General features: G+C 40.2%; 2 protein-coding genes across 2 annotated transcripts in view; one reads left to right on the top strand and one right to left on the bottom strand.

Moving 5' to 3' along the window:
- NME7 (NME/NM23 family member 7) overlaps positions 1-18,641 on the top strand; it is a 241,564-nt gene extending 222,923 nt beyond the window's left edge. Inside the window, 1 exon segment of the mRNA XM_042257207.2 lies at positions 18,353-18,641. Within this exon segment, the coding sequence (XP_042113141.1) occupies positions 18,353-18,385 (33 nt within the window). The 3' untranslated portion in view covers positions 18,386-18,641.
- ATP1B1 (ATPase Na+/K+ transporting subunit beta 1) overlaps positions 18,496-27,388 on the bottom strand; it is a 29,212-nt gene continuing 20,319 nt past the window's right edge. The window contains 4 exon segments of the mRNA NM_001009796.1: positions 18,496-19,886; positions 20,809-20,889; positions 24,650-24,834; positions 26,588-26,743. Of these exon segments, the coding sequence (NP_001009796.1) occupies positions 19,623-19,886; positions 20,809-20,889; positions 24,650-24,834; positions 26,588-26,743 (686 nt within the window). The 3' untranslated portion in view covers positions 18,496-19,622.

Here is a 27,388-nt window from a genome sequence, read left to right as displayed (position 1 = left end):
CAAAATCAAAATCCTCTTTATGCAGGAGGAAGGGAAAATGAGTACTGGGTGGGCACTGGCAGTCTCCACCACATTATTTTCAGTGTTGTTACTGCTGTTATTACTGCTTTATCTTGAAACACTGTCAGCTTTCTCTACTGTAAAGTTCCCAGAGACAGAATCCATAGAAAACCTCTCTGTTTTAAAACACAGTCTATCAACATGATTCTTGAAAATAGCCCCAGAGGAATATGCCAACAGGAAGTCACCTATATTTTAATTGATTGGATTCTGTTTAAGCCTTTGACATCACTGTTCTGTTTTAAGCAATGTAAGAGAAAATGAAACATTAAATAAAATATCTAGGTTTTTGATGAGACCAAGTCCAGGTCTCATTCGAAATAAGGCTTAGAAACTAAGAACTAAGCTACTCTAAATGAAATCTTTAAAACTGATAAGCTTTATAGGAGTCATTGTTTTATACTATTCTGGAAACTTAAAAATCTTTTGGAGTATTTATGGGACACTGATATTCTTGTTTGAAAATAAGATTAAGATTGATTCATGATATAAAAAGTACTTGTCTGAAGCATATCTCTGTCATAATTTCCTCTTTGTGGAACCCTATTTACTCTCCTTTTTTGACAGAAATATAGTCACTCATTTCTTATCCTCCAGAAATCCTCTCCAGTTCTTTAGGGCCCTAAACTGTTCACTGCAAACCAGCCATGGTCTTTGCTGGCCTAGAAACAGAGTGCTTTCCGTTCTGTCCATGAATGTCAGTGTTTGTTTTTGTATCAGCGTGATTGGCAGAAGTCAGTGATGGAGATTGTATCAGAAACTTTTTTTTTAATGTATTCTATTGAAGTATAGTTGATTTACAATGTTGTGTTAGTTTCTGCTATATAGCAAAGTGGTTCAGTTATGCATATATTTACACATTCTTTTTCAGATTCTTTTCCATTCTGCTTTATCACAGGATACTTTTCTCTGTTCTCTGCTGTAATAAGAGCTTGTTATTTATCCATCCTAGAAATGATAGTTTCCCATCTGCTAGTGCCAAGCTCTCACACCCTCTCTCCCCCTTGGCATCCACACGTCTGCTCTCTATGTCTGTAAGTCTGTTTCTGTCTCATAGACAAGTTCTTTTGTGTCATATTTAGATTTCTTATATTAATGATTTCATATGGTATTTGTCTTTCTCCTTCTGACTTCACTTAGTATGATAATCTTTAGGTCCATTCCTGCTGTTGAAAATGGTATTATTTCATTCTTTATTATGACTGAGTAGTATGCCATTGTATGTATGTGGTAGGTATTTTCACTGTATTTTCTTCATCCACTCATCAGTTGATGGACACTTAGGTTGTTTCCATATCTTGGCTGTTGTGAATAGTGTTGCTGTGAATATAGGGATGCATGTATAGTTTTGAATTATGGTTTTCTCAGGATATATGCCCAGGTGTGGGATTGCTGGATGGCAACTCCGATTTTAGTTTTTTGAGGAACCTCCGTGCTGTTTTCCATTGGCTGCACCAACTTACATTCCCACCAACAGTGTAGGAGGGTTCCCTTTTCTCCTCCACACCCTCTCCAGCATGTGTTATTTGTTGATTTTATAATGGCCATTTCTACCAGTGTGACGTGGTAGCTCATCATAGTTTTGATTTGCATTTCTCTAATAATTAGTGATGCTGAACATCTTGTGCATCTTGGCCATTTGTATGTCTTCTCTGGAGAAACGTCTATTTAGGTAAAAAGCTTATTTTTAATCTGTAGCCAACTTTGAGAAAGATTGGATGATAAGAAGAGAACTAGAGAACATGATACAGATATTTAATTATTGTCTATAGCCCACTACATATAAAGAGCTCTGACCTATAGAAAAGAATTAAAAGGGGCATCCTTTGCCCTGAAAGAATAAAAGAAAGGACATTTCAAGCAGTAAAGTCCTTTCTCTGCCCCTGAGCATCAGGACAGGGAGAGTGACTGGAGCCAGAAGCAAGTTGGTTTTAGGGGGTTGTAATGTTGGGCTTTATGAAAGCCACGCCAAAAAGTCTGATGTAATACAGTGGAAAACAGGAGCAGTGGAGCCTTTGAGCTGGGGAAGGTCTGTGAGGTTCAGAGGCTGCTTTGGGCAGTGACATTAGAGTTGGCTGGAGCACAGGTGGAGAGGGGAGCCTCCCTGTCTTCTTAGCATTAGCTGGCAACTCATCTCATTCTCCTTGTGCAGCCATCTCCAGGCCACTATCTACCTACCCGGAGCACTGGCCACCTCAGCTCAAGGCCATTGTCTCAATTCATCTTTCCCAGAAACTATGCAACAAGCTCTTTACATATATAAGAAGAAGCTTGAAATTTCACTGGAATACATTTAGCCCAGAATAACTTTTGCAGTAGTAGCAGGAAAGTTTATAGAAAAAGTATGGCAATTGCTTTTTATAACATTGAAATCAAAAATTAAAAGTATTCCTTCAACATCTCCAATTTGCCCTTCAAAAGATTGCATTCCAGCCATTTGACCCCTTAAATCTTTGAATATAAGGAGTTCTTTTTTCCCTAAATCTTAAATTATCTCAAAATTTCTTAGATTATTTCAACATTTGCCCTCTCAAATTCTTTGTGAATTTAGTAGAAAAGTCCATCCCAACTGTTCCATCATTATTTATTATATATTCTGTCTGCTTTGATCTGATTTAAGCACTTAAAGTTTTTTCTAATATCTCTTTATAAAAATGATGCCCTATCTTCTAAATAATTTTAATTGCTATTTTCTAACTTGATCGTTTTCCTTTTGGAGCTTTTCAAACTGAAATGTATGTGAAGAATAGCAACAAGAACTTCCCAAGAAACAAATACCTGTGGGTTTGGTTTTCCTTAAGGGTACTGTAATTCCATGGGTTTGAATTTTTAGTATCCATTATGAGGTCAGCTGCAGAGAAAGCCTCCCAAACAGCATTGCCCCTTGGGCCCAAGTCTATAGAGGACCATCAGAACACACTCTAACATCCTTTTCCTGAGTCACTGTGTACTGTTATAGAACTGTCTGTGAGGCTGCTTGATTTCTCTCTCATGAATACTCAAAATGACCCTGTCAAAATTCACTGTCTCCTGTATTGCCCATCTCTTGGGCATATTATCCATGTCAAGGACCTCCAGTGTGCTAGCAAATGCCAAGTAAACTGGGAGATTTCTGATCACTTATGGCAGTATCAGATAGGCATGGTTCCAGCCCTGATTTCTAGGTCATCTACTTTTACTAACTCTTTATCCAGGGCAGTGATTTGTAGCCCCAGTTAACATCAGAAGTATCTGTGGAGTTATTTGATGTGCATATGCCCAGGATCTTCCTGACACCTAGTGAATCAGACTCTCGGGGAATGGAATCCAACCATCCATTTCTTTTTTAAGCACTGAAGGGTGATCCAGATCTATTGCCAGATGGGAAATAATCCATCTTAGCAATTGATCGTCATATTTACATTTTTGTGGGCTTCCCTGGTGGCTTTGATTATAAAGAATCTGCCTGTAATGCAGGAGACCCAGGTTCGATCCCTGGGTTAGGAAGATCCCCTGATGAAGGAAATGAAAACCCACTCTGGTATCCTTACCTGGGAAATACCATGGACACAGGAGCCTGGTGGGTTGCAGTCCATGGGCTTGCAAACAGTCGGACATGACTTAGCGACTTTCAGTTTCAGTATAGACTATGTTCCCTATCAGAAACCTTTTCTTCTGTAGGGACTGAGCAAAAATGAATTTCTAACATGAAATGGAAAGTTCACCTGTGTTTTCTCCCCTGCTTGCCTGATATTCCCAATTGAGCCCCTGAGCCTCACTGAAACTGACTTGTAGCAGAGTCCATGCTAAACTGCTTAGTAAAATTTATGATTTGTACAAAGCACTACAACTTTATAAATTCAGCCATGAATTTATACATACTCAGCATATACACATTTTTCCCAGTGAAATAGGTCTTATTAGTCTCAATTTTTAGATTAGGAACAGTCTGAAAGAATTTACATGCCTTGCTGAAGAACATAAGGAAATAGTGGCTAGAATTAAACTCAGTTCTTCCAACTCTGAATTCAGTACTCTTTTACTATACTGAGACAGGAAGGTGGCAGAACACAGCCTTTAAAAGAATGACATAGCCAGATATAAAAGGAGACATACTCTATGACATCCCTTATACCAACAAGGACCTATTGTATAGGACATGGAACTCTGCTCAGTGTTATGTGACAGCCTGGTTTGGAGGTGGGCTTTAGGGGACAATAAAGAAAGTGAAAATGTTAGTCTCTCAGTCTTGTCCAACTCTTTGTAACCCCATAGACTGTAGCCCACCAGGCTCTTCTGTCTTTGGGATTTCCCAAGTAAAAATACTGGAGTAGGTTGCCATTTCCTTCTCCAGGGGATCTTCCTGACCCAAGGACTGAACCCAGGTCTCCTGCATTGCAGGCAGATTCTTTACCATGTAAGCCACCAGGGAAGCCCACTGGGGGAGAATGGATACACGTATATGTATGACTGTGTCCCTTCACGCTTCACCTGGAACTGTCACAAGATCATTAATCAGCTTATGAAAGAGATGGGAATACCAGACCACCTGATCTGCCTCTTGAAAAATCTATATGCAAGTCAGGAAGCAACAGTTAGAACTGGACATGGAACAACAGACTGGTTCCAAATAGGAAAAGGACTACATCAAGGCTGTATATTGTCACCCTGCTTATTTAACTTATATGCAAAGTACATCATGAGAAATGCTGGGCTGGAAGAAGCACAAGCTGGAATCAAGATTGCCGGGAGAAATATCAATAACCTCAGATATGCAGATGGCACCACTCTTATGGCAGAAAGAGAAGAGGAACTAAAAAGCCTCTTGATGAAAGTGAAAGAGGAGAGTGAAAAAGTTGGCTTAAAGCTCAACATTCAGAAAATGGAAGATCATGGCATCTGGTCCCATCACTTCATGGGAAATAGATGGGGAAACAGTGGAAACAGTGGCTGACTTTATTTTGGGGGGCTCCAAAATCACTGCAGATGGTGACTGCAGCCATGAAATTAAAAGCCTCTTACTCCTTGGAAGAAAAGTTATGACCAACCTAGATAGCGTATTCAAAAGCAGAGACATTACTTTGCCAACAAAGGTCCATCTAGTCAAGGCTATGGTTTTTCCAGTAGTCATGTATGGATGTGAGAGTTGGACTGTGAAGAAAGCTGAGCACCAAAGAATTGATGCTTTTGAACTGCGGTGTAGGAGAAGACTCTTGAGAGTCCCTTGCACTGCAAGGAGATCCAACCAGTCCATCCTAAAGGAGATCAGTCCTGGGTGTTCTTTGGAAGGAATGATGCTAAAGCTGAAACTCCAGTACTTTGGCCACCTGATGCAAAGAGTTGACTCATTGGAAAAGACTCTGATGCTGGGAGGAATTGGGGGCAGGAGGAGAAGGGGATGACAGAGGATGAGATGGCTGGATGGCATCACTGACTCTATGGACGTGAGTTTGAGTGAACTCTGGGAGTTGGTGATGGACAGGGAGGCCTCGCATGCTGCAGTTCATGGGGTCACAAAGAGTTGGACACAACTGAGCGACTGAACTGAACTGAACTCCCCAATATAAAATAAAATGTTCAAAAATAAAAAAAAAAATCTAAACAAAAATGAAGAATGGTATAGCTCAGGGCAAAATATAAATTGATTAGAACCAACTATATTCAGGATGGATGACTCAGCTTCCACTTGATCTTGAGCCTCATTTTACGCTCATTGTAACACATCAGCATGCTAAATGACACACCCCAGGCACTATGAGGTCAAAAGGTAGCTGGTGGCCCAATTCCTGGAAATTCCCACCCCTTCCCAAAATAAAAACACTGCCTTCTACCCTGTACCTCTTTTGGCTTTCAAGATGGCCCACACTCTCTCTCTGGAGTGTGTTTCCTCCCTGAATAAACCTTCTTTCACTTTACAATAGCTCTTGAATTTTTTCCTGCATGAAGTGAACAACCCACACTTGGCAGCCATCCCAAGGACTTGGACGTGACCTGGGATGTGACCTCATCCTCTTGCGCCCCCTTCTCTTTCATGCAATAATACTAGACTGTTTATTTCTACTGATTAATATTTTCATCTTTTATTTCAAAATAATTTTAGACTTATTTTTAAAAATTACAAAGAAATAATACCCTTTACCTGTAAACCTTTTACCTGCATTCCCCAAATGTTAAAATTTATCATATTAATCATTCTCTTTCTTCTTTCATCTTGCGTATGTGTATATTAATTTCTGACATATGTTTGTGTGTATATATATATATGACAGTAAATTGCAATTATGATTCCCTTTATCTCTCAATATTTCAGTGTTTATTTCCTCACACACAGATATTCTCTTCCTTCACCAAAGAACAATGATGAGAAATCCAGAAATTAATACAGTACTACTATGTACAGAAATTTAAATCTTAACCAGTTTTGAAATGTCAGACTGGAACTTGAACCCATGTGACTGAGACTCTAACCCAGCCAAAACCCTCGGTACCTGGTTTCAGGACCTAATGAAGCTCAGGTTCTTGATATCTCATCTCAGAAAGAATTCAGTGAGAGACAAAGTGATAAGTAACAAATGGATTTGTTCAGATTCAGAGAGAAGCACTCTCCACAAAAAGACTGTGGACCATCACAAAGGGTGAGTGTGGCCATGAAATGTAGCATGGTTAGTTTTTATCAGTTCGGTTCAGTTGCTCAACTGGGTCCGACTCTTTGTGACCTCATGGACTGCAGCATGCCAGGCTTCCCTGTCCATCACCAACTCCCAAAGCTTGCTCAAACTCATGTGCATCAAGTCAGTGATGCCATCCAACCATGTCATCCTCTGTCATCCCCTTCTCCTCCTGCCTTCAGTCTTTCCCACCATCAGGGTCTTTTCCAATGAGTCAGTTCTTCATATCAGGTGGCCAAAGTATTGGAGTTTCAGCTTCAGCATCAGTCCTTCCAATGATAGACAGGAGATAGATAGACATCCTGATTTCCTTTAGGATGGACCGGGTGGAACTCCTTGCAGTCCAAGGGACCCTCAAGAGTCTTCTCCAACACTGCAGTTCAAAAGCATCAGTTCTGGGCATTTAGCTTTCTTTATGGTCCACTCTCACATCCATAGATGACCACTGGAAAAACCATAGCTTTGACTAGCTGGACCTTTGTTGGAAAGGTAATACCTCTGGTTTTTCTCGGTTGGTCATAGCTTTTCTTCCAAGGATCAGTTCAGTTCAGTTCAGTCACTCAGTCGTGTCCGACACTGCAACCCCGATACATGACTACTGGAAAACCATAGCCTTGACTAGATGGACTTTGTTTGCAAAGTAATGTCTCTGCTTTTTAATATGCTATCTAGGTTGGTTATAACTTTCCTTCCAAGGAGTAAGCGTCTTTTAATTTCATGGCTGCAGTCACCATCTGCAGTAATTTTGGAGCCCAGAAAAATAAAGTCAGCCACTGTTTCCACTGTTTCTCCATCTATTTCCCATGAAGTTATGGGACCAGATGCCATGATCTTCATTTTCTGAATGTTGAGCTTTAAGCCAACTTTTTCACTCTCCTCTTTCACTTTCATCAAGAAGCTTTTTAGTTCTTCTTCACTTTCCGCCATAAGGGTGGTGTCATCTGCATATCTGAGGTTATTGATATTTCTCCCGGCAATCTTGATTCCAGCTTGTGCTTCCTCCAGCCCAGTGTTTCTCATGATGTACTCTGCATATAAGTTAAATAAGCAGGGTGACAATGTACAGCCTTGATGTAGTCCTTTTCCTATTTGGAACCAGTCTGTTGTTCCATGTCCAATTCTAACTGTTGCTTCCTGAACTGCATATAGATTTCTCAAGAGGCAGATCAGGTGGTCTGGTATTCCCATCTCTTTCAGAATTTTCCACAGTTTATTGTGATCCACAGAGTCAAAGGCTTTGGCATAGTCAATAAAGCAGAAATAGATGTGTTTTTGGAACTCTGTTGCTTTTTTTATGATCCAGTGGATGTTGGCAGTTTGATCTCTGCTTCCTCTGCCTTTTCTAAAATCAGCTTGAACATCTGGAAGTTCACAGTTCACGTATTGCTGAAGCCTGGCTTGGAGAATTTTGAGCATTACTTTACTAGTGTGTGAGATGAGTGCAATTGTGTGGTAGTTTAAGCATTCTTTGGCATTGCCTTTCTTTGGGATTGGAATGAAAACTGACCTTTTTAGTCTTGTGGCCACTGCTGAGTTTTCCAAATTTGCTGGCATGTTGAGTGCAGCACTTTCACAGCATCATCTTTCAGGATTTGAAATAGCTCAACTGGAATTCCATCACCTCCACTAGCTTTGTTCGTAGTGATGCTTTGTAAGGCCCACTTGACTTCACATTCCAGGATGTCTGGCTCTAGGTGAGTGATCACACCATCGTGATTATCTGGGTCGTGAAGATCTTTTTTGTACAGTTCTTCTATGTATTCTTGCCATCTCTTCGTAGTATCTTCTGCCTCTGTTGGGTCTATACCATTTCTGTCCTTTATGGTGTCCATCTTTGCATGAAAAGTTGTTTTTATAGGCTGGGTAATTTCATATGCTAATGAGTGGGAGGATTATTACAACTTTGGGGGAAGGAGTGGAGATTTCCAGGATTTGGGCTGCTTCCCACTGCTTGTTCTTTTGACAGTGCCTTGGAACTGTCATGGCACTTCTGGATGTGTCATTTAGCTTGTTGATTGAGGATCAAGTTCTAGTCAAAGGTCTTGTCTGCCATCTTGGACCCATTTGATTCTAATCCATTTATGTTGTGTCCTTGGGCTATGTCATTCTTTCAAAAGTTGTGCCCTGCCCCTTTCCCTCCTGTTGCAGTTTCACCCACAGATTTTTTTCTGTAAAAGAAAAAATGTTTAGTCTAGTGTCCATGCAAGGATTACATGTTGTATTTGGTTCTGTGTCTCTTTACTGTCTTTGTCTGCAAAGATCCTTAGTCTGCCTTTGTCATTCATGACCTGGTTCATTAAGTAGGTTGTCCCCTGATAAGGTGGTGCTAGTGCTAAAGAAGCCACCTGCCAATGCAGGAGACATAAGAGATGTGGGTTCCATCCCTGGGTCTTGAAGATCCCCTGGAGGAGGGCATGGCAACCCACTCCAGTATTCCCATGGACAGAGGAGCCTGGTGGGCTACAGCTCATAGGGTTGCAAAGAGGTGGACGTGACTGAAGTCACGGAGCATGCACACACACGCATGCATGTCCCCTAAGAAGCTGGAATTATCCTGGCAGTTTTGGCTCTAAGAGCGTGAAGAAGTTGCTCAGAAACCAAAGGCTTTACTGATGTATGAAGTGAAGTGAAGTGAAGTGAAGTCGCTCAGTCGTGTCCGACTCTTTGCAACCCCATGGACTGTAGCCTACCAGGCTCCTCAGTCCATGGAATTTTCCAAGCAAGAGTACTAGAGTGGGTTGCCATTTCCTTCTCCGGGGGATCTTTCCAACCCAGGGATTGAACCCTGGTCTCCCGTACTGCACGCAGATGCTTTACCATCTGAGCCACCAGGGAAGCTTACTGATGTATTGCAAGACAGATCACAGCATTGTGGGAATGTTGGAGACCCAATAATGATAGTTATTATGGTATATATACTATATTCTGGGTATTCTTTTAAATGCTTTCCATATAGTAACTCATTTTATCTTTACAACAACACTCATGTGATGCTATTATTATATTAGAGATGTGGAATATGAGAAACAAGAAGTTAAGTGACTTACCCAAGGTCATCCATCGAGGAAATGGCAAGGCTAGGAATCAGACCCCCTCTGGCAGGCTCCATCCCAACCTTGAGCTGTTAATCAGAATAAGCAGAGCCCCAGGGGTCCTGTGTTCTCAGGCAAGTTGTTAGGTCTAAAATCCCCAGTCTCATCAACTGAAAAAGTGGGACTAATGCATCTATTTCAGTTGTTAGGTTTAACCAAAATAAGGTATCGTATATAAAATATACATAAAAGATAAGCATTTGATAAATAACAAGGATTCCATTTTTTTAAGAGTGAATATTGATAAAATTTTAAATGTAAATATTGAAAAGTTATACATGACTCACCCTGAAATATGGTGACTATCAGAGAGTACTTTTTTAATCACTGGGCGTGGGGAGAAGTGAACAGAAGTGACAAACACCAATTCATATTTTTAGATACTTTGAGGGGCTGGGGAAGGGCTAGCAGCAACCAAAACCACCTTCAGGGCAGAAGAGGCCAGATAGGAATGAGTCACAAAACACAATTTTAGAATGAATTTCTAGAAAGGACACCTGTATCTTTAGATGTATTGGGGGGCGGGGGGAAAGGGTGTCTGTTTCCTATAAAGAGAAAGGTTAACACCACTCTATTCTGGGCTGAGGTATAATATTCTTCTAGCTTTAAAAAGACGGTTGTTCTCATTAGTGGCTGGCAGCATAAGAATCAAGAGGTCTTTATAAGAGAACTTTGAGAACACTGGGTTTACCGAATCACTGAAATTTCTAGTCATTTCATTGTGAACTTTTCATTTTCTCTTCAAAGACTTCAGCTGTAGAGTAAAGTAAATCTGGTATACATATACATATATCAATTCTTCTTAAGATTCTTTTCCCAGATAGGTTATTACAGATTGTTGAGTAGAGTTCCCTGCACTGTACAGTAGGTCCTTATCAGTTATCTATCTCATATATATCTGAAACTAGCACAGCACTGTGAATCAGCTGGACTCCAGTTAAAGGGGGGAAGAGGCCAAATACAGCCTCTGAAGCAATGGAGAAGATAAACCTGTGAAGGAGGTAACTCTTAATGACTGTGTTGGTTCAACTTCTTTATTTTGTAGCCTATAAATAGATTTGAGGGGGGTACCTCTGCAGTCCAAGAACTTTATAGGCTCTGTAGCTATTGGGTAAAAAGTTCATTTGGGTGTTTCTGTACCATCTTATGAAAAAAACCTCATGAAATTTTTGGCCAGTGCAATTGTAAGCAAGGACAGATTTTTCATCCTTTTTCTCAAAGCAAGAATGTTTCCTCTGACCCCATCTGTCAGGAGAACCCTAGGTATCCTTTCCCCACCACCTTTTTCCTCACAACTGTTTACTTCTGAACTCCACATCTGTGGAGCTGAAAATAAGTGGTGACTTGTAGAGGGAAGACAAAGAGGGAGCGAGGGAGTGAGGGCTGAGTTCAGAAAGGATTCAGGCTCACACATGAAGGGCTGCTGGTAGCCTCCTCCAGCTGTCCCCACAGCCCAGGTCCTCCTCCCCTCACCCCTGCCCCAGGGCTCCGCCTGACATCCTGGCCTCTGTTCCTCTCCTGGAAAGTCTGCTGACTCTCACCTTCCATAGCCGGCCTCAACCTGCACCTTCTCTGACCCAGCTCTCATCATGGATCTGTCCATTGCCCATTTTACAAGCAGCTTTTTCAACCACATTTTCCACTCAGCCAATAGGAAAACCAGGCCAAATTAGCCCTAACACAGAAGCCCGTGATTCCAAAAACTGTTGCAGGATGGAAATACAGGGGCCTTGGTTCAAAAAAGAGTTTCGAGAGAGAGAGTGGAGCATTAAATCAGCATAGGCCCTTCTGGGGCTCCCCATGTGGCTCTAGTAGTAAAGACCCATCTGCTGACGCAGGAGACATAAGACGAGGGTTCCCTCCAGGGTCAGGAGGGTCCCCTGGAGGAGGGCATGGCAACCACTCCAGCATTCTTGCCTGGGAGAACCCCATGGACAGAGGAACCTGGCGAACTACAGCCCATAGGGTTGCAAAGAGTTGGACACAACTGAAGCGACTTAGCAACATGCAGGCCCTTCTAAGCATATGGCCCTGTGTGTCAGAACAGGTTACATTCTGTAAGGGTCCCCGGGGAGTTGAAAGTTGTTTTCCTTCTAAATAGGCTGACATATTTAAAAATCAATATATCATTGGAACAAAAACAAAACTGTACCTCAATCCAATTCCAACTGATTAGATGTTATCTGAAAATCTACTTAGTATAATGGCACAGGAACACATATTTAAATTTGGGGCTGAACTCCATGATAGAAGGATAGGTAAATTCTGTAAATGTTCGAGCATACCTATACTTTGCTTTAAAAGTAAGGAAAAAAACAAAACTCCACAGGTATTTTTGTTGCTCAGTCAGCATTAAGTATGTGTGAAGTGAAAGTCTCTCAGTCGTGTCCAACTCTTTGTGATCCCATGGACTATAGAGTCCATGGAATTCTCCAGGCCAGAATACTGGAGTGGGTAGCCTTTCCCTTCTCCAAGTAGCCTTTCCCTTATCAACATTAAGAATCATGGGAAAATAGACACCTGCGCTCCTCCTTTAAGAAGTGTCTGATTCTGTCGTCTGTGCTAGAGCCCAGGTGTCAGGAGCAGTGAGCTGCACTAGACTGTGATACAAAGCCAGAGTTAATAAAACATGCAAAGAAATTTCATGCTTGCTCCATATACTAGAAGTTCCACTGCAGGAGTGGTGAACTGGGAATCACTAGCATTAAGAGCCATTTTTTGCTGTGCACTGTACTCAGGGCAAAGACCAAACACTCTGCAAGCGTTTGTTAAGCCTACACTTGAAGCAATTACAGAAAGTATACATCTGTTTGAGCTATTGTACTTTCTTACAGAATCTGCAGTAATATACAGTCATCCGCAAATGCAGGGACTACTCCAAGGGAGGTCACAGCACTAGTGTGGCTTAGACTTGGAAGATACAGAGTCAAGTTCCATCCTTGCCAACTGAGCAAGTCCCCAGTTTACCAGATTACTATGTAGGGATTGTCATATGCTTCTGAGTCTCAGGATGCTGCTCTGTCTCGAAATAAGACCACAGAGCTGGTGTGAAGGAGACAGCTTCTGTATGAAGTTAGACTGTAGACTGTGAAGTAGTTAATAAATGTAAGGTATTCGTATTTAAATCTAACAGTGATAAAGAGAGAATAAATCCTCAAGTTAATATTACTAGTGAAGATTGGCTTTGGCATAGCAATTGGATAGTCAGCTAAAATTTGTTCCTTCTTCATCTGTGTGGCTTCCAACTCATCCCGAAGACTCAGATGTTAACCACTTTATGAAATATTTTGTGTTCCCACTGGCAGTTAATTATTCCCCCTTATATCTTAGCACAGGATTGTGATTTTATTTAATTACATGGATTTTCCTCTTTCCAGGCTATAAGCTTTCTGAGGACCAGGTCTCACCCTTCACTGAATTATCATGACTGGGGTGTGCTCCGTATGATTGACAAAGGAGGGAAAGGAATCAAGTATAAGTGAGAATAGTTTAGGCCATTTAAGGCATTTAAATGTGTATAGTGTAAAGCCATAGTTTCATAAGAACAGGGGTCTTGTTTGCCTGAATCCTTCCCTCCCTGAATTCATAATCCGTGCTGGGCACAGAGTAGGTAGCTTGGGAGAAATTTGTAAGTAAGAAAAGAAGAAAGGTTAGTGATAGGCCAAGGTTTCCATCAGCATTAACTCCTCCTGCTGTGTTTCATTTTGGGTAGTACAACCCCAAAGGGTCTATAAGCCTTATTCTGTTCCCTTGCCCCCCAGAGCTTCCAACGCTGAATAATCACCACCTTCCCAAGGCCTGATCCTCACCCACTGGTCGTTTTAGAACCCCTGCTCCTTCTCTAAAGGAATTTCTCATTGCTATAGGACTGTTCCATGCTCCTCCAACACTTGCTAATTTAGTAACCATAAATTCCTATAACAAGTCATGGGCACTAAATAGCCTCCTTACAGAGAAATGAAATATTTGAACCCTGAAGCACTTAAACCAAAGGATCAATCTACTGAGGAGTTTATCAGATGTTGTAGATAAATAAATAGGTTGGTTTCAAATCACTCAGTACCTCCTCCTACCTGGCCTATGTAGGGCCAACGTGGAGGAAGAAGATGAGCAATTCCTTGGAAAAGGTAGCACTTTACAGACTGCCAGTAAGAGTGCTGATCTAATGAAATCCCTGTTTTTAAAAGCAAACTGGAGATAGTAAGTCACAGTTTTATTACAATATGGGCCTTTTCTTAGGGTGTGGGACTCATTTGTGGCTAAATAAAACAGCTGGATTCTGTAGTTAGTGAGAATCAGTACCTTCAAGAGATACTTAATCTCTCAGAACAGACCAATGCTGACAGTTTCTGGGAGGAAAATACAGAATTAAAATATGAACCAAGATAATCTGCCTTTGGTCCAGTCCTCCTGGTTTCACATTGGGTAGGCTATGGCTGATCACAAACTTCAGTTGGGAGATTAACAGGTTTAAATCTATCACCTGGTCATCTTTTCCTGTACAGGGCCAAGAAGATGGCAGATAACATGACTGGTTAATGCTAATTCCCTCTGAAAGAAGAGGAGAGAGGGTCACATTTTCTCTGAATTTGAAACCAAGAGTGTTTTTTATTCAGTTGATTACAACTGTTCTTAAATGCTCCTTGGATAGTTTCCCTCTGGATTATGTTGCCTTCTGTCCTTAATCATGGATTTTCTAAGTAACCTCATTTAGTTCTCCTCCATGGACCAAATGTAACCTGATATTGAGGTGTTACTAATCCTTTAAAAAGCCAGGAGTTTGAGCTTTCACTGGACTTTGAAAGATTTTAATAACTGGATTTTTGTCTCTGATTGCTGATAATGTTTTTAATTTGGAGTTGGAGCAGTTCCCTCTGGTAATAAGTGCAGCCTGAGCAGACAGGGCATGCTATTGTTCTAAAACAATAGATTCAAATTAGATTTTGCCCAAACAGGTACAGAACTGAAAACCTTGGCTTCTGTTAATGCTGTATTTTAGGGCAAAAGTTCCTGTGTTCTGGTTGGCCTTTTTTACCTTCATGAGTTTTGGATTATCTGAATACCACCTTAAATTATATTTACTACTTTTAAGTACACTCACTGTAATACTTGAATACATTGATTTCCATTATGGAAATTTTTATTTGCTGTTAGGTGGGAAACGAGTATTACTTGTACTTTAATTGAAGGTAATAAATACAATGAAAGCAAAAGTTATTAAATTCTAGCTAGATGATATTGCTTGCCAAAGGTTCTGAGCCCCAGGCCTCTCTCCCTTTATTTGAAAGGGGATTAACCTGGGTTGAAGTCATACTAGTACCACATTGAAACTTTCCTTCAGGGAATATGATGGATTGAAGAAAAACACAAAGGAAAGAAAGAAAAAACAGAATCCCTTTTCCTCTATTCAGTAACTTCCAGTCCTTTTGATTCCAAGTGTTACTCAGCACACATTTGAGAAACAATGCATTTGAAAAAACTGATTCCTTTTATATTTTGTGGTGAGGAATTCAATATTTGATTTATTAAACTAACATGAAACCCTGTTCAGGATATAAGAAAACCCCCAAAAGTAGAAGGCATTGTCCTTATACCCAAGAAATGTGTCACCTAATAATACAAGGTGAGAAATTCATGATAAATGTATAGAAACAAGAGTTCCAGAAATAAGCAAGTACTTCAGTATTAATACTAGAATCTGAGCTGCAGAGGGTCACTCATGGGTCTTTCTGTAGCAGTTAGGAGAGTACTTGGCACCAGCAAATATCCACTGAGTCCACACTAACCATGCTCCCAGTCTCCCATTGGAGATTTAACCACTCTCGTGGCCAGGGAATAGGTTAGCACTATCTGGAGAGATTCGGAGAAGGCAGTGGCACCCCGCTCCAGTACTCTTGCCTGGAAAATCCCATGGATGGAGAAGCCTGGTAGGCTGCAGTCCATGGGGTTGCTAAGGGTCGGATACGACTGAGCGACTTCACTTTCACTTTTCACTTTCATGCACTGGAGAAGGAAATGGCAACCCACTCCAGTGTTCTTGCCTGGAGAATCCCAGGGAGGGGGGAGCCTGGTGGGCTGCTGTCTATGGGGTCACACAGAGTCGGACACGACTGAAGTGACTTAGCAGCAGCATCTGGAGAGATTACAGGGAAGCAAGATTTGCACACAATCTTGAAGGAAGGAATAGGCATCTCTGCACACACACACACACACATACATGGGTGCATATGCAGACATATACGTGAACATACAGCATCTTAGAACAGAAGGCACAAGGTTCATATGAAAGCAGGGGGTTGAGACATGAGAACAGTCTCAAAAATACAAACTACTTTCCAATTTGAATAAATACTCCCCTTTCCTCAGATGTAGAGCCATTCTCCCCTTCTTGTTCATACACATCACACAATTAAGGCTCAGTTTCATCAAGACAGACCATCCTCTGTTAAAAATATAAAATACCCTCTATTTCAGTGTATATGGGGGTTGCATTTTGAGAAACCCAGGTTTATGAAGTATGCTGTCCACTAATGGATTCTGCAGAATCTCGTCAGTTGTTAAGGAGGGCCCCTTAAACCTTTGCATCTAGGCAGTTGTGCCATTTCCCACTATTCCCTTTGCTACATTTTAATAAAATGGAGTCATTTTTCTTCTGATATTCATTTGCCGTCACACGATTTGCTGCTCTAGCGATAGCAAAGTCTCAGGTAGTATTTTTCAAGAATAAACAAGAGAAGCAGATTGGCAGGATAATAAAAATGGGACAATAAGGTGGGAATTTAAGCTCTTACTGCTATTTCTGAACAAGCTGAACTGTTGCAGAAATGGCTATGGGCCTCTCGGTCTGTCTCTCTGTAAGAGGGGAGCCCAGCTTCGTACCAAAGGATTTCTCAGGACCAGCCTGAAGACAGGAAGGGTTGATGTGAGCTGTGGCTGCACAGGCTTTGTGAAAGATTTCTCCTTTCTGAAACACGATTTCAAGACTTTAGTTTGGGTATTTCCCATGCAGGTTAAGTGAAGCTTAAATCTTCAGCTCAGTTATACCTAGAGAATGTTTTTCTGAAAGCTCATTTTCACTTTCTTTCACTCTAAGGCTAGTTTTTAAATATATAGCTAAATAAGGACTTGGGCTTCCCTGATAGCTCAGTTGGTAAAGAGTCCGCTTGCAATGCAGGAGACCCCGGTTCAACTCCTAAATCGGGAAGATCAGCTGGAGAAGGGATAGGCTACCCACTCCAGTATTCTTGGCCTAGAGAATTCCATGGACTGTATAGTCCATGGGGTCGCAGAGTCGAACACAACTGAGCAACTTGGACTTTCTTTCACTTTCACTTAAACAAGGACTTAGGCCAAACCATGAACTGAAAACCAGGGTATAAACCTTCTTAATTTATTGAACCTCAACTTTTTTGGGCACATGCTAGTTTTTTCAGTTATATTATTTTTCATATTCTTTTCCATTATGGTTTATCACAGGATATTGGATATAGTTCCCTGTGCTATACATTAGGAACTTGTTATTTATTGATACTATATACAATAGTTTGCATCTGATCATCTCAACTCCCAATCCATCCCTCCCCTGTTCCATCACCCCTTAGCAACCACAAGTCTGTTCTCTGTGAGTCTATTTCATAGGTAAGTTATGTTCTATTTTAGATTCCACATATAAATGATATATTTGTCTGACTTACTTAGTATGAAAATCTCTAGGTCCATCCATGTTGCTGCAAATGGCATTATGTTCCTTTTATGGCTGAGTAATATTTCATTGTGTGTGTGTATATACACCATATCCTCTTTTCCATTCATCTCTTGAAGGACATTTAGGTCGCTTCCATGTCTTGGCTATTGTGAATAGTGCTGCTATGAACATTTGGGTGCATGTGTCTTTTCAAATTATAGTTTCGTCAGGATATATTCCCAGGAGTGGGACTGCTGGATCATATAGTAGCTTTTAGTTTTTTGAGAAACCTCCATCCTGTTCTCCATAGTAGCTGCACCAATGAACATTCCAACCAACAGAGTAATAGAGTTCCCTTTTCTCCACACATACTCTAGCATTTGTTTTTTGTAGACTTAAAGATGGCCATTCTGACTGGTATGTGATGGTACCTTATTGTTATTTTGATTTGCAGTTCTCTAATAATTAGCGATCCTGAGCATCTTTTCATGTGCCTATTGCTCATCTGTACATTTTCTTTGGAGAAACATCTATACACATTTTCTGTCCATTTTTTGATTGTTAGCATCACTTTTTTTTAAACTGAAGCAATAACCACCTTGACTTTTTTTGAACAGCCGTATTTTGTGAAGCACTAGCAGGAACCAAAATTTCATGTTTTCTAAACTGAGTATCATTGCAAAATATTTCTAAACTTGAACTTTAAAGCTTCATTGACTGTCTGCCTGCAGTTAACCTAGTTGTCTCACAGGAAGGGGTGTGCACCTTGATGTCCAGTGTCCAGAGTCCTGACCCAGCTCTTGGCGTCTGTTGGATGGAAAAGGCCAAAGTTCCATAGGAACTAATGAAATCACATTTTTGTCTTTCAGGTTCAGTACTTCTTCAAGATCTTGGATAACTAGCAGTGTAGAGAGTAAAGCAGTCACAGTTTGGGGCATTTAGACAAGAGTGAATCACGCACATGAGGAATGTGTTCATTCTTTTATTGTCCATTGTTTTAACCTGACTGAATACAAGATCAACAAGAGCACTGTACTCCTGGCAATTATGACATATGTTAGAACATGGATTTTGCACTGTAGACAACATTCAACATCAGTCTATGGGGTACTGCATTGCTTTTTATAAAGTCCAAAATAAAGATTTATTTTCAAACAAGTGACTTTGGTTTATTTCATACATTACACTTTTTCTTGCAGAAAAAAATAAAATTGTACAACTGCATAAATATAAAATTCTTCCACCATGAAAATGGTTAAAACATTCATAAAGACACAGCACCAGCATGTGATGCCTCCAGAGAAAGGAAAAAAGGAAAGTGAAAGAAAATGTACAAAGCAAATTAATCGGCCCTATCACTAGCCAAAGTGATGGGCGCTCCAGATCTTACCCACAGTTTCAGAACGGACCGGAGGACGGGGAAAGAGAAGTCGAGACAGCATTCAGTACAAAGCACAACACAACCCATCACCTTTGTGTGTGTTTCCGTAGTGTCACTTAAAATTGAAAGGGCAGTTCCCCCATGACAGCCCACCCCACCCCCACCCAGACCCAGGAGAAAAAAAGAAAGAAGACCTAACACCACAGGAAAAGACTATGGAGTGTGTTAAAAATGCTCATCGATGGGCCGTTATATTTGAAAGAGCCAAACCCAAAGAGGAAAAAAAAAAAAAGTACCATGCCAGTTTTATTCCCATTGAATATTTACACCTTGGACAGCAAACCTTGCTCACATAAAGTAGAAAACGGATACAATAAAACATGGCTTGAAAAATGACCAGAGTGTGCACCTAGAGTACTGTACACTAAATAAAATACACAAGGCAGCGATACTTAGGGGTCAGAAACACTGCTTACTACAAGTCAGTTATGGAATCATAATTTACAGTAAAAATGGGCACGTCCCAAGGCTCAATTTTTATTTTTTCTTTTGTCATTTACAGTAGAATAAATATTTTGTTGCTATTGCTACACTTTAAATTTACATTCTAACCTATTAAATGCAGAAAGCTAGTGTAAAGCATATAGATTAAGTGTAGGTCCCATACGTATGACAGTTTGTTCAAGACTAGTAGGTTTTTGTATCTTTTTTTTTTAAACTTTTTTTAAATGGCTAGTGAGAAAGATGTGTGCTTGTGATCAGCTCTTAACTTCAATTTTTACATCAAAGCGTCCCTGAAAACGGTCTTTCTCACTGTACCCAATGTTCTCACCATACGCCTTACACTCTATGCGGATTTCAGTGTCCATGGTGAGGTTGGTGAACTGCACGGCCAGGAGAGGCTGCAGGTACTTGGGCTGCAGGAGCTTGCCATAGTAGGGATAATACTGCAGAGGGAAACCAGGGTAGCCGCCCAGTCCAAAGTACTCTATGCTTCCGACTTTTTCCTTATCTTCGTCTCGCTAAAAAGCCAGAGAGGGAATGAGATTTTAATGGCTCACATCCTGGGAATCACTATTAGTGCTCACATACAAATGAGACTGCCAGTCCCACAAAGCTGTCTGCTAGAACACCATCAGTCCTCCTGTAAGATGCCAGCTCAAGTCCCTTCTGGGAGGAGGTGAACATTAACCACCGGAGGCTATGACACGCCTAACATATACTGTATCTGACACACATGCAGCCTGATCCATAGCAGCCCTGAGAAATCGTCCTCAAAGGAGGCTGTGCGTATGGTACAGACGGGAGGCTGCAGCAGAGGCCGATCAAGCACTTCTTCAAGCTAACACAACCTTCTAGAAATAGAGCCAACACTGAAAGTCAGGAACTCCAGTGTGGGTCCCGTGGATATTCTCAATGACATTATCCCTGAAAGTTTAACTATTTGCCTTGCATTTTCTTGTATCCATTTCCTTTCTTGATGCCAACATAAAATTGGACCTTTTGGAGATTCCTTTTATTCTACTTAAAGGAAATACACATTGATGGTTACCTTCATATTTTTATTTTTTTTAAAGAACATCAAGAAACAACTTTTTAGTGTAAAATTGTCAGTTGGAAAAAAATGTTGGCCTCAAGTTTTTAACACAACATATGGGCTAGAGAAACATTTGTGTGGGCTAGTTCACCTCTCAGATCTTTAAACCAGTATCCCAACTGATTAAATTTGTTTCTTGTGCCAGTGGAGAAACTGACAGTTTTACTCTTCTTCTATCTTATGGTTTTGTTAAGTTTTACCCAGTGTACCTACAACTCAATTGGCTGAGACTAATTCCTGGAAGCAGTGTTTCTTATTTCCATGTTAAAATTTTACCTGTAATTTAAGACCATCTCATTTATTCTCCCCTCTCCCCGACCGACCCTCAGTAACTCAGATCTCCTTACCTTGCCAGTGCACTGAACAGGCAGGACATACGGATTGTACTTCATCACTGGGTAAGTCTCCAAGGACTCATTCTTGGGAGGCTAAAAATAAAATCCATGTTGGTCACTAAGTCTGTAAATAATTTTTTTATTTCTGAAATAGAAAACTAAAACTTGCAGCCCAAACAAGTACACTTTTGTCAGCTGAAATAATAACCAAACACTTGAGGACGGCAGAATGAATGACTGCCCTAACCAATCTAGGAAAGGTCACTAATTTTCTTGAAAATAAATGCCCAACTTTTGTTCTAAATGGAACTTCTAATGGTAACCCATTAGGTGCTCTATTCAAGAACACTGAAAAATAAAAGCCAAGTCAGAAATAATCCTCTCTTCTCATTTGCTAAGATTAAAATTAGATGGAAAGGTGGGTTGACATTTCTGTTTTTATAAAACTGGGCTTTCCTCCCAAGCCATGAATAAATAATGCCATCCTTCTCCTTCAAGCATGCCTTCTTCAAGTAAGCTTTCCTTTTTTAAATCTCCAGTAGAGGCACTGTCATTTAAGCCCCAGTTTTGTTAGGAAATCCCGGCATACAGAACAGATAAAGGTGGCACCGCCCTACATGAAGGGGTCTCGTAAAGGGATGAGTCCACTGAAGGGACCCACAGTACACTTTGAAAGTTACGGCTGAAGTGAAATACCCATGGCCTGCGCTCCTACAGCCCTGGCTCAAATCCACCTCCTAAGACGTGTGAGGAACGTCTACTCCCTGGAACACAGCCACTTGCCTACTCACATCACATCAGCAGAGCCATGAGCCTTGACATGAGATGTAAACACACAGTCCAATCAGAGTTAGATAAAAGGGACACTTTTCTGTATTAGTAAGGGACTTTTTGGTACTATTCTTTGTTTTGGAATACAGAAAGATGACCATCTAGATTTAACTCTCTTGGAACTTTCTGCCAGCAATAGACTTATCTTTAAAATATATCTACTAACATAGAAAATGTTTCCTAACAAAGTAGTTACTGGAATCTATCTTCAGGGAGGAGGAAACAGGTACATGAGGGAAGATGTGGAGTTCTACGATCTCTATAACTGCAACAACAAAAGAGACTGGGATTTGGGATGGGGTGCTAGTCAGAAAGTGGTGATGGGTAACCAAGGGGAGTCCACAGCAGGGGGGGTTCAGGGGCAGACTGAAAAGTAAAAGGAGCTGAATGCATAACTTTAACAGAGCATCTTTACAAATATGGGAAGAGCTGTGAATCATAACAGACTAGAAGTACTACCTCTATAGGGGACAAATATCATTCAGCAACTATAAAGAGAAAATACCAAAATTACCAAAAAGGTTCAAAGAGCAAAGATCACGATTAGTCCTTGGGACACACTGCACCAATTCCTTTCACTGCTAAGTAGCTGGTTTATCTTGGTGAAGAGCTTCCCAGCAATATGAACATCAGCTCTGTGTGTGATGTAATGGCTCTCACCCTTTTTCTTCCATTGTATGTTAGTCCAGACTTCCCTGGTGGCTCAATCAGTAAAAAAATCTACCTGCAATGCAGGAGATCGAAGTTTGATCCATGGGTCAGAAGATCCCCTGGAGAAGGAAATGGCAACCCACTCCGGTATTCTTGCCTAGGACATCCCATAGAGGAGCCTGGCAGGCTACAGTCCATGGGGTTGCAGAGAGTTGGTCATGACTGAGTGACTAAACCACCACCATCCTAGTCTAAGTGGAAAGAAGATTTAAAATTCTGTTGAGCGACACATAAATTTCTGTAGGCAGGCCATCAAATCAGCCAGCCATCTACCCACTCATCTATTTTTTCCTCCTGTGGCAGTGAGGGAGTTTTGCTACATCCTTTGGTTATGGTAATAAAACTTTTCATCTCTACATTGACTTTTTAAAAATATTATTCATGGGTAACACTGTGGGAAAAAATAGCATGTAACAGAAAGTTGATGAACAAAAAAGCGAGATTCCAGAAGGAGATAAGTTTGTTCGAAGTCAATTCCTATCAGAACCAAAACTACCCTCTTAATGGTGATGTTCATATGTACAAATGCAAGAAACCTTATGGAAGAATGCATGCTTAAGAGAAAAGGATGGCATTTTTAAATTCATGATCTGGGGGAGAAAATAAACAGCAATTGTATAAAAGCAGAGGTAACACCAATACAATTTTTCCTTCTAAAGAATTACTATCATCCCACTAAAGGTGAATGGAGCCAACTTGCCATTTTTTGGTGCTCTCAAGGAATACTCACCTTTCCATGGGCTGCAATAATGGCAAAAGCCAATGGCATTGTTATTAAAGTTCAACCTAGTATTCAACTAATTTTGCAATGAAATCTTTGTTCAGTAAAAACAAAGTTTATTTCTGATGATCACATCATTTTTTTCAAATTACCAGATACTTTCGTTTTTTTAAATACTGTGGCCCCTAGAGTACCAAAACCAGAGTCTGACTGTACAGGCAGGTAGGTTTTAAACCTAAGAGAGACCTGTTTCTCTTTTTACTTTCAAAGAATTTATACAATTACATTATAGAAATGCAGAACAGGGCCACCGGACTGATGTCTGAATTTGACTCTGCCACACAGGACTTCTCTAACTTTAGGAAATAAGATTAATGACCTAACTCTAAGAATTTCAAGACGGCTACAGAGGTTTTCAATGTTACTCTGATGGGGCTTTAAAACTGTCACTGAGGATCCTTTATTTTTTTTTATTTTTTATTTTTTTTTTTTTAGTTTTTTTTTTAAATTTTAAAATCTTTTATTCTTACAGGCGTTCCCAAACATGAACCCCCCTCCCACCTCCCTCCCCATAACATCTCTGTGGGTCATCCCCATGCACCAGCCCCAAGCATGCTGTATCCTGCGTCAGACATAGACTGGCAATTCAATTCTTACATGATAGTATACATGTTAGAATGCCACTCTCCCAAATCATCCCACCCTCTCCCTCTCCCTCTGAGTCCAAAAGTCCGTTATACACATCTGTGTCTTTTTTCCTGTCTTGCATACAGGGTCATCATTGCCATCTTTCTAAATTCCATATATATGTTAGTATACTGTATTGGTGTTTTTCTTTCTGGCTTACTTCACTCTGTATAATCGGCTCCAGTTTCATCCATCTCATTAGAACTGATTCAAATGAATTCTTTTTAACGGCTGAGTAATACTCCATTGTATATATGTACCACAGCTTTCTTATCCATTCATCTGCTGATGGACATCTAGGTTGTTTCCATGTCCTGGCTATTATAAACAGTGCTGCGATGAACATTGGGGTACATGTGTCTCTTTCAATTCTGGTTTCCTCGGTGTGTATGCCCAGCAGTGGGATTGCTGGGTCATATGGTAGTTCTATTTGCAATTTTTAAGGAATCTCCACACTGTTCTCCATAGTGGCTGTACTAGTTTGCATTCCCACCAACAGTGTGATAAGCAAAAATAAACAAATGGGATCTAATTAAAAGCTTCTGCACAACAAAGGAAAATATAAGCAAGGTGAAAAGACAGCCTTCTGAATGGGAGAAAATAATAGTAAATGAAGCAACTGACAAACAACTAATCTCAAAAATATACAAGCAACTTATGCAGCTCAATTCCAGAAAATAAACGACCCAATCAAAAAATGGGCCAAAGAACTAAATAGACATTTCTCCAAAGAAGACATACGGATGGCTAACAAACACATGAAAAGATCCTCAACATCACTCATTATTAGAGAAATGAGGATCCTTTAAAAACTCATTATAGTCTCCTCTTCTCATACCAATTAAGGACTACATTTTAGTGTGAATGGCTCATTGAAATTCTGCAATTTAAAATATTACTTGCCTTAGGTTTGAAGCCCAGAACTCGGTTGAGCTTTATAATGACACATGGTTTGCCCTCTTTGTAGCCGTAAGTTTCATCATTTATTCCAGAGCAATTTCCCAGCCATTCAAGCTTGAACCTGCAGACTTTTCGCTCTCCTTGTTCGTTGTTAAATTCTCCTCGATCTTTGAGTTCGCTGGGCACATCTGAAAACGCAAATGCCATTTTCACATTGTACTGACAATTCCCTGAGCATTACTGATAGAGGACAGGGCTCTCTTCCCTGTCACCATGACTGATTCTCAGACAGAGCTATCCTGCACTTCCTGTATCGCCTGAATTAAGGAAAGATTCCCAGCAAGCCATCTCTCATCTCTCCCCTGACCTTAAAAAGGTATTTTTCCAAAAGCACTAGGCAGTACCTGACTTCACACCAAAATGTCATAGTACTCCATAGTGCTTGATGAGCAAGCATATGATGTCTGCTCTCTAACAATATTTCTCTTCCTTTAAATAATGGATGACTCTGCTGTTTAGAAGACTGAGAGGAAATTGGATCTCTCTTCATGAGTAGCATTGTTTGCACAGGTCAGCAACAGCTTAGATCAATAATGGGGATGTTATAATTAGAACACAAATTAAAAGGACTGCCAGTAATTTTCAGAACTAGAAGTTTCTTGATTGAGATTTCTTAGAGCTATGCTGCTAATGAACATGTTAAATAGTAAAAAGTGAACAGGAAAGAATAGTTTTTCCTTTTCAACCACCATTCAGGTTTAAAAAAAATTTTTTTTTGAGTTTTTGCCTTTTAACACAGTTCTTATAAGCATTTGTTTGATGGGGAAAATTTATAGCTGTGTGTTTTAAATTGAAAGCCTTAGGAAAAAAAAATGAAAATAGAATTCAAAGTTAAAGCATTCTGCAGGAAACTGATGCAGATACCATAAACTATGTATGTGTATGTATATATATGTACTTATATATATTTTTAAGTCCACAAATTAACTATTTTCCCTTCCAATAGTAAAGTACCTCAATTCAGTCCATCTCCTGAAAAGTGATTCACTCTATCATATGGGCCATTTAATTATTACAAAGTAAGATGAAAATCTCATTTAAATTCAAATGAGGAAAATTTCATGAAGATGTTTCTTTTAAATTACTAAATCCTTTCAAAATAACTTAAAATGACAATTTACCCCATATTACACAACAATCTGCCATATAAAGAACTGGAGTTGAATGGAATTAGAAAAACTGATTATCACTAAGTAACTCACAGCACGTCTTATTTGTGATAGGTATGATAACAAAGCTGGGAAATTCATACTCCAGGGAGCAAGGGGGAGGATGTGTGTTTGTGTCAATGGCTTAATGAAACTAAGAGCTATTCTTTACGTTCATCAGTCATTCCCTTATCCAGATGCTTAGCTGCCCAAGATGTATTTCATTATCCATCCTGGCCAGGGTCTCTAAAATATACCCTGACCATAAACCCTCCTCCATCAGTTCAGTGTGGTTATAGCTAATCACACCAAAGGGTCATTTGGGTGAGAGAAGGTCCTATGAACTCTTCTGTAGGGGCCAGGGGGTTGGGGGGAAGGAGCGGGGCAGAAATCTGGAAATATAAGCAATTATGTTTCTCAAAACCAATGTATGTAGGAGGATCAGAATTGTAATATGGTCTTTGAGACTGATCAGTGAACAGAGATGCCTGGCAGTATTCAAAACACACCTTTCAAATAGGGGTTAAAGTAACACTTGCAGCTATACAGTTTCACTGTATCCAAGCCTAAACCATAAAGTCTTTCTGCTGTAAAAAACAAAGAACAGTTCCTCTCAATATAGTCAGAGTTAATCTTTTAAATACTTCAGGAGGATCTTTCAATTATTAAATAACAAATAGAAACGGGAGATCAGAATTAATCGATCACAGTCATCCAAAACATTTCTACTTACTGCCACAATCTTCAAAAATCATATCATCCTTCTGAGCCGAATCTCTGTACTTCTTCAGGAAATTATCTATGTTATCCACATATGTCATATAGCTCTTGGGATCGTTAGGACGAAAGGCAATTTCAGTCTTTTGGATCTGAGGAATCTGTGTTAATCCTAGACCAGGTAGAAAGTTAGAAAAACAGAAATCATGAGTGGGAAGGCAATCAACCATAATACTGCAGACTCTCCACATGTAAAACATACTTTGCTAATGCATTCTGGCTAAAAAGAAAGGCTTATGAGACTTCCCCAGTGGGTCCAGTGGTTAAGACTCCACCTTCCAATGCAGGGGTTGTGGGTTCAATTCCTGGTCAGGGAACTAAGGTCCCACAGGCTGCAGTGTACAGCCCAAAAAAAAAAAAAAAAATTGGGTTAAATTCTCACTCGTGTGAAATCCTTTCTCTGGCATTTAGGTTAAGTACATAAGTACCAATGACTGTGTCTTAATATCAGATATCATATAAGTTCCCCAGCAACATTTCATGATAGACATATCTCTGTTTTGTGTATGAAATACTTCTTGCACAGAAAGCTTAAGTACCTGGCCCAAAGTCACAGAGGAAGTGGTGGAACCGGAATTCCAACCCAGGCATGCTGTACTCTAAAGCCTGCTCTCTTCCCAGTCTTCCTTTGTGCCCAAGTTAAAAAAAAAAATACATTGCAAGTCAGCATCTCATGCAGATGGTTCTTCCTTCCCTAACTGCACGTAAGACTGAGCACAGAGGTCTTCCTCCATATTCCTTTTAATCAATGAACTTA

Source organism: Ovis aries, chromosome 12, assembly GCF_016772045.2.
Source record: "Ovis aries strain OAR_USU_Benz2616 breed Rambouillet chromosome 12, ARS-UI_Ramb_v3.0, whole genome shotgun sequence".
Taxonomy (NCBI): Eukaryota; Metazoa; Chordata; class Mammalia; order Artiodactyla; family Bovidae; genus Ovis; species Ovis aries.
Note: the sequence above shows the minus strand (reverse complement) of the source record. Positions and strands in the feature narration are given on the sequence as shown.